At 36.1% G+C, this 18892-nt stretch overlaps 1 protein-coding gene across 2 annotated transcripts in view; it reads left to right on the forward strand.

The window, feature by feature from the left end:
- DGKH (diacylglycerol kinase eta) overlaps positions 1–18892 on the forward strand; it is a 256137-nt gene that overhangs the window by 207532 nt on the left and 29713 nt on the right. For both annotated transcript variants that reach the window (XM_053563299.1, XM_053563300.1), the window contains 7 exons: positions 734–1007; positions 2304–2426; positions 4953–5084; positions 12665–12782; positions 13736–13846; positions 13977–14073; positions 17019–17126. In XM_053563299.1, coding sequence (XP_053419274.1) covers positions 734–1007; positions 2304–2426; positions 4953–5084; positions 12665–12782; positions 13736–13846; positions 13977–14073; positions 17019–17126 — 963 coding nt within the window. The remainder of the gene's footprint in view (positions 1–733; positions 1008–2303; positions 2427–4952; positions 5085–12664; positions 12783–13735; positions 13847–13976; positions 14074–17018; positions 17127–18892) is intronic.

Consider the following 18892-nt stretch of genomic DNA (forward strand, 5'->3'; position numbering starts at 1 on the left):
GGCTTTTATTAAGTACACTAACTTAGATCCTAAACAATAGCTGGGGAAAACATTCTCATAACTTATTTCTTTAACCAAAGTTACCCCAACATCAAATTTAAGCTAAAGCGCTTGGAGCACGGACCCTGCCCCCCCTTTCATTCAGTCCTTTGCAAACCACTGTTTTGAAAGTGATATTGCTGAGACTCAGCCAGACCTGTAGTTTATGATGCTCAAAAATGCATGTAGTGCCGTAAGTCAGTTACTTAAAAAAAAGTTTATTTAATGTTGTATAGTAGATCGAAATTTTTTATGTAATCTATAATTTTGTATGTAATGTGTCACTTTATAGTGAAGTGTCTGTTGTGTTCTTTTAAGAAAACTAGCCATACACGGTTGTAAAAATTTTTTACCCATGCAATGTTGTCTGCGTGGCTTTGGAAGTATAAATCAATGAAATCATGTAAGAATTGTGCCAATTTTTATTATGTTATTTAGCCTAATAAACATCAATATAGGCATCTTCCCTCTAAATCAAAAATCCTTCATTTAAGTTACTATTTTCTGTCTCTACTAAATGGTGATTTTACAAGTAGATGCTTCCAGGACTAAAGTGTCTACAAAATTAAAGGTGGTAAGCCATTTGAATTTCCGTGTTTTTCTCTCTAGTGAAACTTTAAAACGTTTTACATAAAAATTTCTTGTATCTAGTAGCTTGTCTTCTGATCACACTACTGTTTAATTGTTTTCTCAGTGTTCAGTCCTAAACGAGAAGCTCGAACAACTGCTCCAGGCTTTGCACACAGATTCCCAGGCTGTGCCCATTCTCTCAGGCATCAGCCCGCTCATTGTGGAGGAATATGCTGTGGAATCATCAAGTGAAGAATCCTTGGGTGAAAGCAAGGAACAGCTCACAGATGACATTCCAAAACCTTGCTCACAGAAAGGGGTCAAACCAAGGGAAATAATGTTGCGGGCAAACAGTTTAAAGAAAGCAGTGAGGCAAGTCATTGAAGAAGCTGGAAAAGGTACATGTTACCAACATTAGCCTTGGAAGAAGTTAGCAGCATTCCTACAGCAAGCATAATGGAGTGTTCATAGTGGTCAGATTAGATATCATTAAAGAATTCTTGGAAGACACGGTGGAAGATAAAGTCATTAAAATGAAATTTGAACTTAGTCCTATATATTATTTTAGTAGTAGTATATTGATGATGCATAAAATAAAATCTCAGAAATAAATTGAAACATTTCTAAACTAAAATAGAAAATTCGTTTAAATAACATTTCTAAAATTTCAGACTTTTTAACTTAATTGGAATCTGTTGAATTCATAAAGAAAAATCAAACCTGTAAACCATGTTGAAAATATAGAAAACATTTTCTTCATATTAATTTCCTAAATATTTATGTTGCTTTATTAAGAATTTATAGACCTGGCACAGTGGCTCATGCTTGTAATCCTAGCACTCTGGGAAGCTGAGGCAGGAGGATTGCTTGAGCTCAGGAGTTCAAGACCTGAGTAAGAGCAAGACCCAGTCTTTACTAAAAAAAGAAAACCAGCTAGGTGTAGTGGCTCACTGCCTGTAGTGCCAGCTACTCAGGAGGCTGAGGCAAGGGGACTGCTCAAGCCCAAGAGTTTGAGGTTGCTGTGAGCTATGATGATGCCATTTCACTCTAGCCAAGGTGACAGAGTAAGACACTGTCTCCAAAAAAAAAAAAAAAAAAAAGAATTTATGAAAGCTCTGCTTATATTTTAATTTTCATATTAATGTAATATGTATACTTCTCTTAATATTTTGGTAGTAGACTAAAAGTTAATTTTAACATGAATGGTTATTGTTAAAAACTCCTTTATGGGGCGGTGCCTGTGGTTCAGAGGAGTGGGCGCCAGCCTCATATGCTGGAGGTGGCAGGTTCAAACCCAGCCCCGGTCAAAAACTACAAAAAAAAAACTCCTTTTTAGATTGTAATTTGTAATTGGACTTGTATTACCTTCTCTAAATTTCCTACATTTTATTTTTTATTCTGATAAATGCTGTGTAATTTTTATAACTTTATTTAGTTTTGTAACTTCTAGTACTTATAGATAATGCTCTCAAGTTTATGCCCAAATCTTCTTTATTTGTAAATACGAAATTTCTTCCAATAGAGGGCTGTCCAGAAAGTATCCAGCCACCACTAATACTATTTTTTTGTACGTAGTACATGGCTGGATACTTTCTAGACAGCCCTTGTATGTTCAATTTTCCTTCCCTAAGCATATCTTAATATTAATGGATTTTATTTTTCCTTTTCCAAACATATTGATCTTCTTATTAAAGTTATGGATGATCAGACAGTTCACCCCTGTGAGCCAGGTAATCAGTCGTCCGATTATGATAGTCTAGAGACAGATGAATCTAAAGAAGAACTTAAAGATGATGATACGAAAGAGTCACTGACTGGTAAGAAAGCACTCATAAAATTATTTTGAATTAAATAAAGTGTAATTGTGCTTTTAGTTTTAAAAAGGCTTATCAGTTACAATTTCTATTTTCATTTTTGAAAAGCCTTTTAGAAGTGAAAGTTTGGATATTCACGCATAGTAAAATATAAAGAATTATTTAGACCATTGTCAGGTATTCTCACCTCTCACGTATATTGCTATTACGTGTACTGCTGCTGCTGTACTAATTACATTAATTTTCAGAGAATATTCCTTGATTGTATCTTAAGACTTTAAAAGACTTTGAAAGTAGACTTTGAAGACCTCTGTGTTCAGCTTACAACACAATGTAGGCACATTCTAAGACCTTCCTGACGGATGGTCTCTGAGTCTTACCACTCCCTTTCAATACAGCGCACTCTTATGGTCAGCCCCAATTTTTAGAAAGTTATTCTTTACACTGAGTTTTCTATGTTCCGCCCATGATTACATTAATCATTAAGTTTTTATTAGTGTTGATAGTAACCATTGCTAGCATGTGCGTAGTGCTTAGGGTAGTGTAAAGAGTAATTGTACACACTCTTCTTCACTATATTGAAGATGGCTCTGCTTCTAGAACTTCATCTGGTTCTTCCACGCCGCAGCCCGTAAGTGATGCTGACAGCAGCTGTCATGGCATAGATCACTTCTCACACCTCACGTCTTCTTTTCCAAATGATTATCCAAAGTACAATGTTTATCTTAAAATATGATACAACATTTTGAGCAAAATTTTGAGATATTTTCTATACTGTGATAGCACACTGATGCTACTTATTCTGGACACTTTTCGTGTTAACAAAGACAACCCAAGATTTTTTTAACCTAATTATAGTAGTTCATCCCTATGAACTTTTATCTTTATTGTTTGGATCTGTCATTTCATCCTCTGAAAATCTTTAGAAGCTTGATTCTATCATCTAAAGTTTATTCTATCTGTGAATTTGATACATTCTACCTTAGATATTTTCATCCATTAAAAAATATTGACAACAGAGGGGCTGACTGTGTCATCCTTATAGTATGCTGCTTGATGACTTCCCCAAGATGATGACCGTCTTTGGAATTGGTTTTTCAACAATCCTTGCTAATGGCTTTCCAAACAGCTATTACCCTGTCTTACTATACTCTCTTAAACTTGACATTTCTACTGTAGTCTGTAAAGAAAACTAAAAAATATAGATGTATTGCTATAGATACTGAAATAAACATAGATTTTGAAAAGCCTTTAATAGTACAGTATTTTATCTTAATTTTAATCCAATTAATGAGAAAATCAGTGGCAATAGTATATGTGTTTCTGCATTAAATAATCATTATTTTTGGAAGCACATTCATTGACCATTATTATATTATGTAATAATTCATATTTCTGAGATCTGAGAAATAAACAGTGTATTAATGTGATAAATAAGATGCTTTATTTAAGAAGAACCATGAAACATTAATTTAGTTACCTGCAGTGGAACATCAATCTTAGTCATTAATATGCTCTCTGCTCTTTATCAGAGATGAACATCAAAAAGTTGTTAGCCCCAGGAGCCCCATCCATCCAAAAAAGAAAAAAAATGGCTGTTCCATTATTTTTCTTTAGTGTAGCTGGACTGTCTTAGAACAGAGGGAGTAGAGTATAAGCTTAATATAGTTAGTTTGTAATTAGTTTTAGGAAGAGTGAAGATAATTAAGTTTTAGTGTATTTTAAAATTGAGTTTGAGAATTACTGTGTTTGTTTTATTAAATACCTGCCAATAGCTCATAAATTAGTTAATGGTACTATTTGCTCTGAGTTAAATTGCCTTGGTTTAGATAGAGTTAAATCTTTCTTTTGTTATTTACTTTGAGGATAATTGTGTTTTGCAATAATTTTTAAAATGTATTAAGCTTTTATAAGAATATGATAGAACTATTTTGAGAAAATCATCATTTCAAACCAATATAATTAATAATTATAATTAATTGAGAAATATAGGGAAAAATTACATTGATTTCACATAAAAATACTATATTTCCTTCCATTTATTGAAGACAGTATTAACTCATGTTTAACTCAAGTTTTACATGGTAGCTCTGGGAATTATATAATTAAATTTGATTATTCACTCAATATTTATATAAAGAGGATAATGATGGTGGTATATGTATACATTTTAACATGTTCCATTTTCAAAAATTATCAGGCTTCAAAATTATTATTTATTTTTAAGTGTGGGTTAACATCAAATTATGAGTATTATTGACCTTTAACTATGGTGCATGTCTATTTTCTATTGATTTCCATCTATTTGAGATGAGAGATGAAGACATCTCTTATCAAGACTCCTGTGGCAGATCCCTCCATGTAAGTCTCAAGAAAATGAAAACAAAAGTAAATGTAAAATCAATTAATAGTTTCAGTTCCACTGATTTAAACAGGTCTTCAATTATTTCATGTCCTAAATTTATAGGGGCTTGTCTATTTTTATAGCTTTATCATTATCTCTCTTTAATCTGGACTTTTTGCCAACAGTTAAAACTGCTCCTAGGTCTCCAGATACCCGGACAAGTCATAGCCATTATCAAACTGATTCTGGCTCTGGTCCAGCTGTAGCATCCAGCAAAGAAAATCTTCCTGTGCTCAATACCAGAATAATCTGCCCAGGTAGTAAGATTCTGAAACATGGTATATTTTTACTTTTCTGTAAAAGTGTATTTAAGTACTCATTTCCATGAACTATAGAAATGTGTTCTTAAAGATAAATGTGCCTTTAGGAGAATCTTCTTCATGTATATATTGGTATCAGTTAGAATCCAGCTCCTTAGATTCTTCCATGTGTTATAGTTGCCTGGATAGTAATAAAGTGCATCTTTCTAGGCCTCTCGCTGAGAAATTGTGACTCAGTAGTTCTAGAGTGGAGCCGGGAAACTGTATTTATTACATACCTAAAGTAAATCTGATCTTACAGGCTAGTGCCTCTTAAGTGTCTTCACAGCTTTCATTTTGGTTTTAAGTCATAGATCTCTCTATAATTCACAGACTAATCATATTGGTTCATTTTTGAACATTGCAGACATCTATTCCAACCCTGCTAAAATGAATGTACTTTGGGATTAGGCTAGTACTAGTGAAAATCAAAGGAAATAGAGGAAAGTGTGTCTCAGGAGCCTCCTTGACTTACGGAAAACCTTCTAAATTCATTCAGATTGGAATCTAAATTAGGCCCTGAAAATCATTCTCTCCTACAAGCTCTCTTAAAGGTTAATCACAATTCAGTATAGTAGTTGGAGATTTTAGTACTTCACTTTCCACAGTGGATGAAACAACTAAACAGAAGATCAACAAGGAGAATACTTGAAAAACACACAAAACAATTGTACCTAATCGATGTCTAAAGAACATTCCACCTAACAAGAGCAGAATATTCATTCTTCTCAAGTGAATGTGGCACATTCTTCATGATAGACTATTTGTTCATAAAACAATTCTCAATAAATTTAAAAGGATTGAAGTCATACAAAGTATGTTCTCAGACCACAAGGGAATGAAATTAGAAATTGTTAACAGAATGAAATTTGAGAAATCCACAAAGATATGGAAATAAATATGTGGGTCAAAGAAAATATACAAGGGAAATCAGAAAATCCTCTGAGACGAGTGCAAACAAAAATACCCTGTACCAAAACTTATTTGATGCAGCTAAAACATATTTAGAATAAAAATTATAGATGTAAATGCCCATGTTGAAAAAGTAGAAAGATCTTAAATCAGTAACCTCTTTTCACTATAATAAACTGGAAATAGTAGAGCAAACTAAATCTAAGACAAACAGGAGAAATAATAAAGGTTGGAGGGGGAATATATAAAATAGCAAATATAAAAACAATACAGAAAATGAATAAAACCAAAGGTTAGTCCTGTGAAAAGTTTAGCAAAATAGGCAAACGTTTAGCAGGCTACCCAAGGAAATAAGAGAGAAGATTAAAATTACTAAAATAAAAAAATTTTTTAAAAATCATAATGGACCTTACAGAAATAGAAAAGATTTGTAGAGGGAAACTATAATGTATTCATGCCAACAAATTAGGCCACCTGGATGAATGAACAAATGCCTAAAAACACAAACTACCAAAACTGATGGAAGAAGAAATAGAAGATCTCACAAGCCCTGCAACAAGTAAAGTGATCGAATGAGTAATCAAAAAATTTTCAGCAAAGAAAAGCCCAGCCCCAGAATGCATACCTGGTGAATTCTATCAAATGTTTAAAAAGAACGAACACCAGTTCTTTACAAACTCTTCAAAAGTAGAAGAAAAAGGAATACTTCCAACTCATTCTGTGAGGCCAGTAGTACCTGGTACCAAAACCAGATGAAGACATCACAAGAAAAGAAAACCAAAATAGTAGCTAACTGCATCCAACAACATATCAAAAGATTTATAAACCATGACAACGTGGGTATTACCCCAGTCATGCAAGGTTGATTCAACAGATAAAAATTTAAAAAACGTAATAAACCATAGTATTGTTAAAATTCAACACTCTCTTGTAGTAAAAACATTCAAAAAACTAGGAGTAGAAGGGAACTTCTTCCAGCTGACAAAGGGCATCTATAAAAACCCCACAGGGATAGCCAGGCATTGTGGTGGGCGCCTGTAGTCCCAGCTACTCAGGAGGCTGAGGCAAGAGAATCGCCTAAGCCCAAGAGCTAGAGGTTGCTGTGAACTGTGACGCCATGGCACTCTACCTAGGGCAACAAAGTGAGACTCTGTCTAAAAAAACCCAAAAAACCCCACAGGGTAAGATCAAACTTCATGGTGAAAGGCTAAAAGCCTTCCCTCTAAGATGAGGAATAAGATGAGGGTGTTCATTCTTGCCACTTGTATTCAGGGTTATGTAGGAGGTTCCAGCCTGGGCAATTAGTAAAATAAAAGGAACTAAAAGCATTCCTATTGGACAGAAAGAAGTAAAACTATGTATCTTTACAGATTGATAGATTGATCTGGCATGTGTAAAATCCTAAGGAATACACAACAGGCACACCTCCACACCCCATACACGCCCCCCCCCCCATTAGAGCTAATAAATGAGTTGGAGGATGCACAAGGTTACAGGATAAATGGTCAATATACAAAAAGTAATTGTATCTCTATGCACTAGAAATGAATACTGTGGACATGAAATTCAAAAATAATTCCATTTACAGCTTGGCACCCATAGCCCAGTGGTTATGGGGCCAGCCACATATACCAAGGGTGGCAGGTTCAAACCCGGCCTGAGCCAGCTAAACAACAATGACAACTGCAACAACAACAACAACAACAAAAATAGCTGGGCATTGTGGTGGGCACCTATAGTCCCAACTGCTTGGGAGGCTGAGGCAAGAGAATCACTTAAGCCTAAGACTTTGAGGTTGCTGTGAGCTGTGACGCCATAGGACTCTACCTAGGGCAATATAGTGAGACTCTGTCTCAAAAAAAAAAAAAAATCCATTTCCAAAAGCATCAAAAACCAAACTTAAGAATAAATTAAACCAAGATGATAAAAGATTTGAACGCTGAAAAATACAAAACATTGCTGAAAGAAATGGAAGAAGATCTAAATAAATGGAAAATATCTGGTTTCATGGTTTGGAAAACTGAATATTATTAAGATGGCAGTACTCCCCACATTGAACTACAGATTCCACATAATCCCTTTTAGAAGCCAAAAACTCATATAGCCAAAACTATCTTTAAAAAAGGAGAACAAAGTTGAGGGATACACACTTTGAAGTTTCCCAAATTTACTACAAAGCACAGTGGTCAAGATTCCCTGGTGCTGGCTTAAGAACAGTCATATAGATCAGTGAAATAAAATTAAGAGTACAGGAATAGATGCCTACATTCATGGTTAGTTAATTTCAACAGGCGTTGTTAGACAATTTAACAGAAAAAGAATAGTCTTTCCAACCAGTAGTACAGATGTCCACATGCGAAGGATAAAGTTATACCCCTATGCCTTGTACGTTACTATACAAATTAACTTACTTTATATAAAATACTTCAATGTAGAGCTAAAATTATAAAACTGTTTAAAAGACAACATAGGTGTAAATGTTCATAACCTTGAGTTAAGCAATGGTTTCTTAGATATGATGGGAAGCGCAAACAACAACAGAAAAAACGAATTGGACTTAGTTAAAATTAAAGATTTATGTGATTCAAAGGACACTGCCCAGAAAATGAGTTGACAACTTGAGAATTTGCAAATAACATATCTGATAAAGGGCTAGTGTCCAGAATATACAAAGAGCTCTTAAATTCAACAATAAAAGGTAAATATCTCAATTTTAAAATGTTAAAGAGATTTAAATAGTCATTTTCTCAAAGAAGCTATACAAATGGCCAAAAGCATATGAAAAAATGCTCAACATCAGGCCAAGTGCGGTGCCTCCCAGCTGTAATCTTAGCACTCTGGGAGGCCAAGGTGGGAGGATCACTTAGCTCAGGAGTTCAAGACCAGACCAGTCTGAACAAGAACGAGACCCCATCTCTACTAAAAATAGAAAAATTGGTCAGGCATTATGGCAGACACCTGTATTCCCAGCTACTTGGGAGGCTGAGACAAGAGGATCACTTGAGCCTAATAGTTTGAGGTTGCTGTGAGCTGTGATGACACATGGCACTCTATCCAGGGCCACAGAGTGAGACTTTCTAAAAAAAAAAAAAAGCTCAACCTCATTAGTCATCAAGTAAATGCAAATCAAAGCTGCAGGGAAGTGCACTTTTATACCATTAGGATGGCTAAGATCATAAAGGATAGTATCATCAAGGATGTGAAGAAGTTGGAACTTTCACAATGTAAAAACAATGACTACAACATGGTAGAGCCATTTAAAAAACCAGTTTGGCAGTTCCTCAGAAAGTTAAACATAGAGTTGACATACAAAGACTGTCAAGAAGGTGTCTAGCCATTGTTAATACTGTTTTTCATATTACATGGCTCTATACTTTCCAAATAGTCCTTTTAGAACCCAGAAATTCCATTACTAGGTATGTACCCAAGAGAATTGAAAATAAATGTCTATAAAAACAAACCTTGTACATGACTGTGTATAGTACCATTCACAATAGCCTCAAACTATAACAGAAACAACTGAAATACCCACCAGTTGAATGAATAAACAAAAAGTATATTCATACTATGGATGATTATTCAGCCATTAAAAAGGAACGAAGTACAGATACACAGTTACATGTACAGGATTACCTTTGAAAACATGTCAGCCAAATATTGTATGAAACCGTTTATACGGAATGTGCAGAATAGTCAAGTCCATAGAGACAGAAAGTAGATTCATAGTTTTCAGGGAACTAGGGGCAGAGGAAGGTCTGGGAGGATGGAAAATGATGAGTAATGGGTATGGGCTTGGGGGGAGTAAAAAAGCTCTAGAATTAGATAGTGAATGTTGCACTACTTCGTGTATATATGATAAACAACTGAATTATTTTAAGAGTTTAAAAGGGCAAATTTTATGATGTGTGTAGTCCATCACAATAAAAATTTTAAAAGAAAGAAGAAATATCGGGAACATACTTGACTCTGGAAAGACCTCCAGGTTTACAAGTTGTGTTTCTATTCCAACCAGGAACCTAGGATGACCCCCCTGGGATGAAGCTGCTAAGATGCCAAACCCTAAAACATAGAAAAGATTATACTTTTCTGTGGAGAGCAAATCTTCACCTCTCCAAATTGTTCTTTATTCTCACCAGATCTACTATTTCTTTTATTTAGTTACTTGTTTAGACATAGAGGAAATTGGCATAACAAAGTATCCCATAGTATATTCAAAACTATGATATTAAATCACAGAATGACCTTTTTTATGTCATGGCTCACTTGAACCTGTAATTAAACTCTCGTGGCACACTTAAATTATGTTGATCAAAAGGAAGAGTAAAAAAAAGAATATACTTACTGGTTTTTGAACTTCTTTAAAAAATAATTTTTTTTTTTATTGTTGGGATTCATTGAGGGTACAAGAAACCAGGTTACACTAATTGCATTTGTTTAAATATATTTGTGTCTTGCCCCCCAAAGGTGTGTCACACACTGAGACCCCCACCCTCTCCTTCCTTCCCTCTCTGCTCTTCCCTTCTCCCATCCTCCTACCTCCTTCCCTCTCTCTGTTATTCCCTTCTCCCATCCCCCTCCCTCCTTCCCTCTCTCTTATTCCCTTCTCCCATCCCCCTCCCTCCTTCCCTCTCTCTGTTCTTCCCTTCTCCCATCCCCCTCCCTCCTTCCCTCTCTCTGTTCTTCCCTTCTCCCATCCCCCTCCCTCCTTCCCTCTCTCTGTTCTTCCCTTCTCCCATCCCCCTCCCTCCTTCCCTCTCTCTGTTCTTCCCTTCTCCCATCCCCCTCCCTCCTTCCCTCTCTCTGTTCTTCCCTTCTCCCATCCCCCTCCCGCCTTCCCTCTCTCTGTTCTTCCCTTCTCCCATCCCCCTCCCTCCTTCCTTCTCTCTGTTCTTCCCTTCTCCCATCCCCCTCCCTCCTTCCCTCTCTCTGTTCTTCCCTTCTCCCATCCCCCTCCCTCCTTCCCTCTCTCTGTTATTCCCTTCTCCCATCCCCCTCCCTCCTTCCCTCTCTCTGTTCTTCCCTTCTCCCATCCCCCTCCCTCCTTCCCTCTCTCTTATTCCCTTCTCCCATCCCCCTCCCTCCTTCCCTCTCTCTGTTATTCCCTTCTTCCATCCTCCTCCCTCCTTCCCTCTCTCTGTTATTCCCTTCTCCCATCCCCCTCCCTCCTTCCCTCTTTCTGTTATTCCCTTCTCCCATCCCCCTCCCTCCTTCCCTCTCTCTGCTCTTCCCTTCTCCCATCCCCTCCTTCCTTCCCTCTCTCTGTTATTCCCTTCTCCCATCCCCTCCCTCCTTCCCTCTCTCTGCTCTTCCCTTCTCCCATCCCCTCCTTCCTTCCCTCTCTCTGCTCTTCCCTTCTCCCATCCCCTCCTTCCTTCCCTCTCTCTGCTCTTCCTTTCCCCATCCTCTACCATGTACTAGGTCATCAATTGTCCTCATATGAGAATTGAGTACATAGGATTCATGCTTCTCCATTCGTGTGATGCTTTACTAAGAATAATGTGTTCCACTTCCATCCAGGTTAATAAGAAGGCTGTAAAGCCTCCATCTTTTTTAATGGCTGAGTAGTATTCCATGGAGGGACACCTAAGATCCTGCGATTGTTTCTCAATTGTATGACTTGTGTTTCTTCACTATTCTTTCCTCTCCTGTTTGTTCCCTTAGGTCCCTATTACTTTGTCTTTTCTCCAGACGTTAGTGTTTCTAGCATTAATAATGGGTTGAGTAGGTCATAAAAGTTATTAGCCTTGAATAGTATAACTAGTTGGTGGAAAGCATATTGAAATAAATTTGAAGTTTTGCATATTCAGAGGTAAGATAGATGTTTCATTTTTTATATCCTATGTTATATTCTCCTAAAATTCATAAAGATGCACATTTAATATTTTACTACTTTTCTTGACATCAAACTAAGTTTTTACCTTATTTCCTTTCAATTGGGTATTATTATTTGTACATTGAGAGTATGGTGGGATAACTCCATGTCATTTTGGGTTAATTCAGCCTTTATCATAAATTCCTTACAGACTTAATTCCTTATTTGCTATAACAAAGAAAGTAACTTTATTTGTTGAAGTTATAGAATTATTGGGGTGGTAAATGAGAAATGTCAAAAAATTACTTCTCGCCGGGGCTCACGCCTGTAATCCCAGCACTGGGAGGCCAAGGCAGGTGGATTACCTAAGCTCAGGAGTTCGAGACCAGCCTGATCCAAAGTGAGACCCCATCTCTAAAAAATAGCTGGGTGCTATGGTGGGTGCCTGTAGTACCAGCTACTTAGGAGGATGAGGCAAGAGAATCACTTGAACCCCAGAGTTTGAGGTTGCTGTGAGCTATGACGTCATAGCACTCTACCCAGGGTGACAAAGTAAGACTCTTGTCTCAAAAAAGAAAAAAAAGACTTCTATTTAGGTCTGCCTCTCCTTAATTCTTTATGATAGCGTATAGATCTTTGGAGTATCACAAACCTTATATTCGCAAATGCTATAGTTCTTTGTATTCATTAATGAGAAGAGAAGGCACTGAAAACCATGGTTGGGAGCAAGATGTTTGAAATTAGGCCTGAATGGACTAGCTCTTTTTATTTTTTCTTAACATGTGATCCTGTATGTATTTATTTTTCTGTCCAGGTTTAAGAGCAGGACTAGCTGCCTCAATTGCTGGGAGTTCTATTATCAATAAAATGTTACTAGCAAACATTGATCCTTTTGGTGCAACACCATTTATTGATCCAGATCCAGATTCAGTGTAAGAAAATGCCTTTGCAAATATTTGTTTTGGCTTTTCTTTTTTCTCTCTTATATGAATTATAATGTTTTTAACTGCCAATAAATCTAGTTCCATATACAAAAAGGATGATCAGCAGATTCCAAAAGTTGACGATGGCCATTTGAAATTCAGTGGTCTCCTTCCTCTGACACTGAGATAGGTCCTTGCAGCTCTCCTCACTTTGCCTGGAATGTTTTATTCAATGGCAGCTTTACACTCGTATTCGTGCTATTGTCTTTACCTCCTTTCTTCTCAGTCTTGCCAAATCTGTCATCTTTCCACATCCAGCTTCTAGGTTCACTGATTTTTAGAAGCTTTGGTCCACATTGATCTCTTCCCTTCTCAAAACTCCTTAAAAATATTTTGGGGGCAGTTAAGATATAGTATTATACATTTTTTACTTCCATTTTTAATTTTGCTTTTGTTGTTTTTCATCTGTAATGACGTTGCCTGAGGATAGTACTATATTTTAAACTTTGCAAAACACCTAGGAGAATGGATTGGAGGTAGTAGTATTTTGCTCAGTAAATAGTTGTCCATTGTTAAGAGAAGAGGGGGAGACGCTTGTAATGATCAAAAACAGAGGAGTATTGGCTCCTGATTGCAAGGCCTTCCTGTAATTATCCTCATTTAACTGTGCAGTGAGGGACTTACATAGGAGATAGAACTACTAAGATTTTACTACAATTAGTAAAAACCAAATCTGCCTGTTCTTTGCCTTGCTCATCATCCCTTTGTATCACCAGAAATTGTACACATGCCTTGTGATTACTTATAGCATGTAAATAGGAAGTGATTACTGCTAAGCTTTGCAGTCTTGTACATAGAAGGAATGGAAGTGTAAGTGATTTTAAGTGCTATCTTGCTTACAAATTGTAAGTGTTGTAATGGACCTGAAATTGATTCTTATGTGCTTTTCCTTATGATCATAGAGATGGATATTCAGAAAGATGTGTCATGAACAATTACTTTGGGATTGGATTAGATGCAAAAATTTCATTAGAATTTAATAATAAGAGAGAAGAACACCCTGAAAAATGCAGGTAATTTTGGTAATAATAATAATGTTATTACCTAAGGGCAATTTTACTTTAATTTCATTTATTATCTCTTTTGCTTGCTCTGCCCTTAAAAAGTAAATAAATAAAATTGCCCACCAACCTTTATTTTCAGAAGCCGAACTAAAAACTTGATGTGGTATGGAGTCCTTGGGACCCGGGAGTTATTACAGAGGTCATACAAGAATTTAGAACAGAGGGTTCAACTTGAGGTAAGTTCATCATATAATAAAGACATTATTTACTTACGTAGATTGTCTTACTTAGAAAAATATAGCATTTGACCTCAGTTCCTCTTGATTAATGATTAAATACTCAAGGGGAAAAATGGAAGTGCTTATCAACTTTATACTAAAAGGTATAGATACTGGATGTGAGTGATACACTTAACTGTCATCATCATTAGCTCCTGAGATTGGGGCTATTAAGGGATTGTAGTAGTATCCCATGGAAAGGTAGAACCATAGGAGTACATATTAGGAGAGAATTTTTAAAGTTATTATCTTACTTAAGTTTTAAAGTTATCTTATTTAAGTTTCCAAATTCTGACCTAATTTTTTAATAGCCAAAGTTTGACAATTCCTAAATAATAACATTTATACTAAATAGGATTGTTTCATTTAGGTGTATATTTATTTTTTGTTCCAATTATTTTCTAACAAGACATTAGTAAAGGAAAAGATTTTGAGCATTTAAATGTTTTAGTATATTTAGTATATAATAATTTAAATAGTAAAAGTTATTTAATCTCCTCTAATAACAGTAAAATGGCAGCTAGGGACATGGCTCTGAAAAGTCTGTTGATTTCTGTGAATTTTATTTTCTTTTACTCCTGTTCCAGGGATAACTATGGTAATAGGCATGTCTTTCCTTTCTTGTGTTCTTTTATAATCAGATATTTTAAATTAGAGTGTATCATACAGAAAAATGCACAAATCTTAAGTCCACAGCTCAACAATTTAAACAGAGCATTTTTGCTTTAGATGCTATGTCAACACTGGAGTGTGGGCTGAAAAGGGGCCAGTCTCATTCATTATCATGTCCTGGTAAAGATAAGCCTGTTGTGCCTTTTACTCTAAAAACAACTGCATGATTGGGTGGATTTATCACTGCTTATAAAATTAAGACAGATAGACTTACCATACCACATCACCTGGTAAAATGAGCAGAGAAAGACCACAGATGCTGATCAGGAAAAAAAGTCACTGCAGTTTTGCAGTGTTTTTCAATATCATGAGCCTACAAATGCAAATGTGGGGTGATAGAGGAGGTTAGAAAAGAATATAACATGCCTGAAGTTTCTCCTGAACATGTAAAACTTGAGTTACATGACTTTAATTTGTTACCTGTGCTTCTCCTATGTTTTCTATGAGACTGTAAAATGGATATTAAACACTAGAGATGTTTCGCTTTATGCATATACAGGGTGTCCATAAAGTTCGTGTGCAACTATAGATTGCACACTATTTTAAATCACACACAAACTTTATGGCTATCCTCTATATCAAATTCAGCAACATACCTGAAATTTTTTTCTGAAAATGTTCTTTTTCCATATCATGCTTGCAAATAAAGTACATCCTTTCCTAAAATCTTTAAAGACTTTTCTGAATTATTTTTTAAAATACTTCTTATATTTATAGAAATAGTATTTTTTATTTTTTTCCATTTTCTTTAACTTAGTCACATGTGCAAAAAAATACTTGTTTAATGCGTTGAGTAGAAAAAAAGTTTATTTTTCTAGGAAGCATTTAAAATATTCATTTGTTTAACCAATATAGATTGAACACCAGCTATCTGTCAGACTCAACCCTAGGTTCTGGGATACAAAGTGGACTTTTGAATGTGAAATGCTCAACCTAGGCTAATGGTTTCATGAAAAAGGGAAAGAAAGGAATTGTAAAAAATGCATTTGGGGGTAAATCATTTGTGAAGTCTGAGTTATTTAAAATGGTTGAAAGTGGACTTGTTTTAAGATAGGAGATAATTTTGATTGCATATTAAAATTCAATTTTTAAGAAATTGTTATTTTAAATATAAGAAATCATTTAATGAAATACGGCATCTATGTTAAGTGTACCATCTGCAGGCTCTTCTCTTTTTAAATGAAGGCTTAAAATAATCTTTCCATTGGATTAAATTTTTAATTAGGGAAATGTTAAATGTTTGGTTAAAAAGCTAATTAAAATATTAAATATGATCCTCATATAATTTATATAACAAATTATGGTCATTTTTCCTAAGTAATTTTTTAGAAATCAGTTTAGTAACTGGTTGTCACCTCAGTAGTCAAGTAGGCTTTATTTAAGAGTTAATAGAATATTAACTTTGGAAAAAGTAGCCAGGCATGGGGGCATGTGTCTGTAATCCCATCTAATTGGTAGGCTGGGGCAGGATTATCACTTCTCAAGGATGCAGTGCTCTATGATGGTTCCAGTGTGCCCCAGTGGGGGCAACAGAGCAAGACTCCATCTCTAACAGAAAAATAAATACTCATTGAACACCAGCTATGTGCTAAAAAAAAAAAAAAAAAAAAAAGCATACAGCATTAATTTTTAAATTTATGAACAGATAACAATTCTGCTTTTCTTCAGTAAGAATTTATTCATATCATGTCATTTCAACAACCATATCTCCCCCCACATTTAAGCAGTAATGTATTTTTGCTGCCTTTGGTACTCTGACTACTTGAAAAACTCAGCTTTGAGTGTAGCCAGTTCCCAGGTGGTTACGGAGCACCAGCAGTGTACCCGGGACTGTGAAAGGTGCTAAGTGAGGTGGGTAGGACCAGAGTCTGCCCTTACACAGCCTGCTTTCAAAAGGATGCTTACGGTAAGTACAGAGAGGACTAGAACACAAATGAGAATACGCAAGTGACCTGAAAAAGACTCAAGAAAAGTACTGCCTGGCCTTGGAGGAAGGAGGTGTAACATTTTCATAAAATCAGTTTTCTGTATCAGCTTCTGCTATAGTTATTTTAATATTTTTCATTAAAAAAATAAGATAAAAGCATTTGTGACATGTAGGAATGTATCAGCAGGAGGGCAGACATCACCAACACATTCTGTTCCATCACCTTTTGTTTTTGGCATTTTAGTGTCTTTCAAACTAGTGATTTTTCCCTTTTTACCTAATCTCTGCGTTTTTTACCTTGCAGTGCGATGGGCAGTATATCCCTCTCCCCAGTTTGCAAGGCATAGCGGTGTTGAACATCCCCAGCTATGCTGGAGGCACTAACTTCTGGGGTGGAACGAAAGAGGATGATGTAAGTAACATAATGACAGTAAATCACTTTTTTCCTCAAAAATAATTGAATTATTGGAATAGTCACTTTTTAAAATGTGTTTTTTAATAGTAATTTAATTTCACGTCAGAATAGAAGAAGAGGTGTGGAATAGATTTCAGTTTTTATTTGAATGGTCTCTTGAGGGTATAAGTTTTCTCATGTTGAATATATAGATGTGCCGATCTTGGGACATATGTAATAATTTTCTGGATGAACATAAGATAATCTACTTTTGGACAGTAGATTTAGAAAATAAAGGACAGTTTTAGTTTTTCAGTTCCCACCTGTGTTAGTTTTCTGTAACAAATCAGCACAAGTTTAGCAACTTCACACCCATTTAGCACCTTCCAGTTCTGTACGATCCAGGTCTGACACGTGGAGGTCTACTGGGCTAGAGTCAGATCGTCAGCTGGACTGTGTTTCCCTGTGGAGGCTCCAGGGGAGGATCTGTCTTCCTGCCCTCGCAGCTTTTCAAGACTGCCCATATTCTTTCTTCCATCTTCAAAGTCAACAAAGGCAGGAAAAGTCCTCACATTGCATCGCTCTGACCTCCTGTTCTATTCTCCTTCCACTTTTAATGACTTGTGTGATTACCTTGAGCCCATTGGATCATCAACAATAATCTCCCCATCTCAAAGTCTTTAATCACATCTGCAGAGCTTCTTTTGCCATTAAGGTGACACAGTCATCCACAGGTCCAGGGGATTAGGACATGGACAGTTCAGGGGTTGAGAGGGGGCATTATTCTGCCTACCAAAATATCTTTCAGTACTCTTTATTTTCTAAACGTGTGTGTGTATTTTATATTTTTTAGAAATAGTGAGAGAGCTCTTGCTTCTTTTTTATACTTTCTTATATTAAGAAAGAGGAGGGCAGCACCTGTGGCTCAAAGGAGTACGTTGCCGGCCCCATATGCCGGAGGTGGCAGGTTCAAACACAGCCCCGGCCAAAAAAACCTGCAAAAAAACAAAAAAGAGGAGGGTGGCACCTGTGGCTCAAAGGAGTAGGGCACCAGCCCCATATACCAGAGCTAGCGGGTTCAAACCCAGCCCCGGCCAAAAACTGCAAAAAGAAAGGGAAAAGAAATACAACCTCACAAATGTAATTAATTGCTCTAAAAAGACTATGAGACAGCACACTTATTAAAATAAATACAGCATTAAAAAGAAGAGATATTATCACATTATTTGAAGGCTCGTGTACATTGATTTGAGTTTATGATATAATGGTTCTCACTGATCCATTTTCTCAGGGTTCTTAAATGGGTAGGCAGAGATTAAAGTACTCATACCTGTTAAATTGGAAAGTATTTGTAGTTTTCATGATATGAATATATTCCAATCTTATTGGAATATAAAAACTTGCACTAGCAATCAATATTTTTTTGCTAACCTGTCACTGCTATTAAGTAATTAGAAGGGGAAAAATTAGCGTAAGATAAATAAAACTGGCCAGGTGTGGTGGCTCATGCCTGTGATCCTAATACTCTGATAGGCCAAGGAGGGAAGATCACTTGAAGTCAGGAGTTCAAGACCAGCCTATGCAAGAATGAGACCCCATTTCTACTAAAAATTTGCCCAGCATGGTGTCAGGTGCCTCTAGTCCTAGCCTCTTGGGAGGTGAGAGAGGAAGATTGTTTGAGCCCAGGAGTTTGAGGTTGCTGTGAGCTGTAGTGACACTACTGTACTGCTTCTGGGCAACAGCAAGACCCTGTCAAAAACAAACAAAAAATCAATCAATCAATC

This window comes from Nycticebus coucang, chromosome 15 (assembly GCF_027406575.1).
Source record: "Nycticebus coucang isolate mNycCou1 chromosome 15, mNycCou1.pri, whole genome shotgun sequence".
Lineage (NCBI taxonomy): Eukaryota > Metazoa > Chordata > Mammalia > Primates > Lorisidae > Nycticebus > Nycticebus coucang.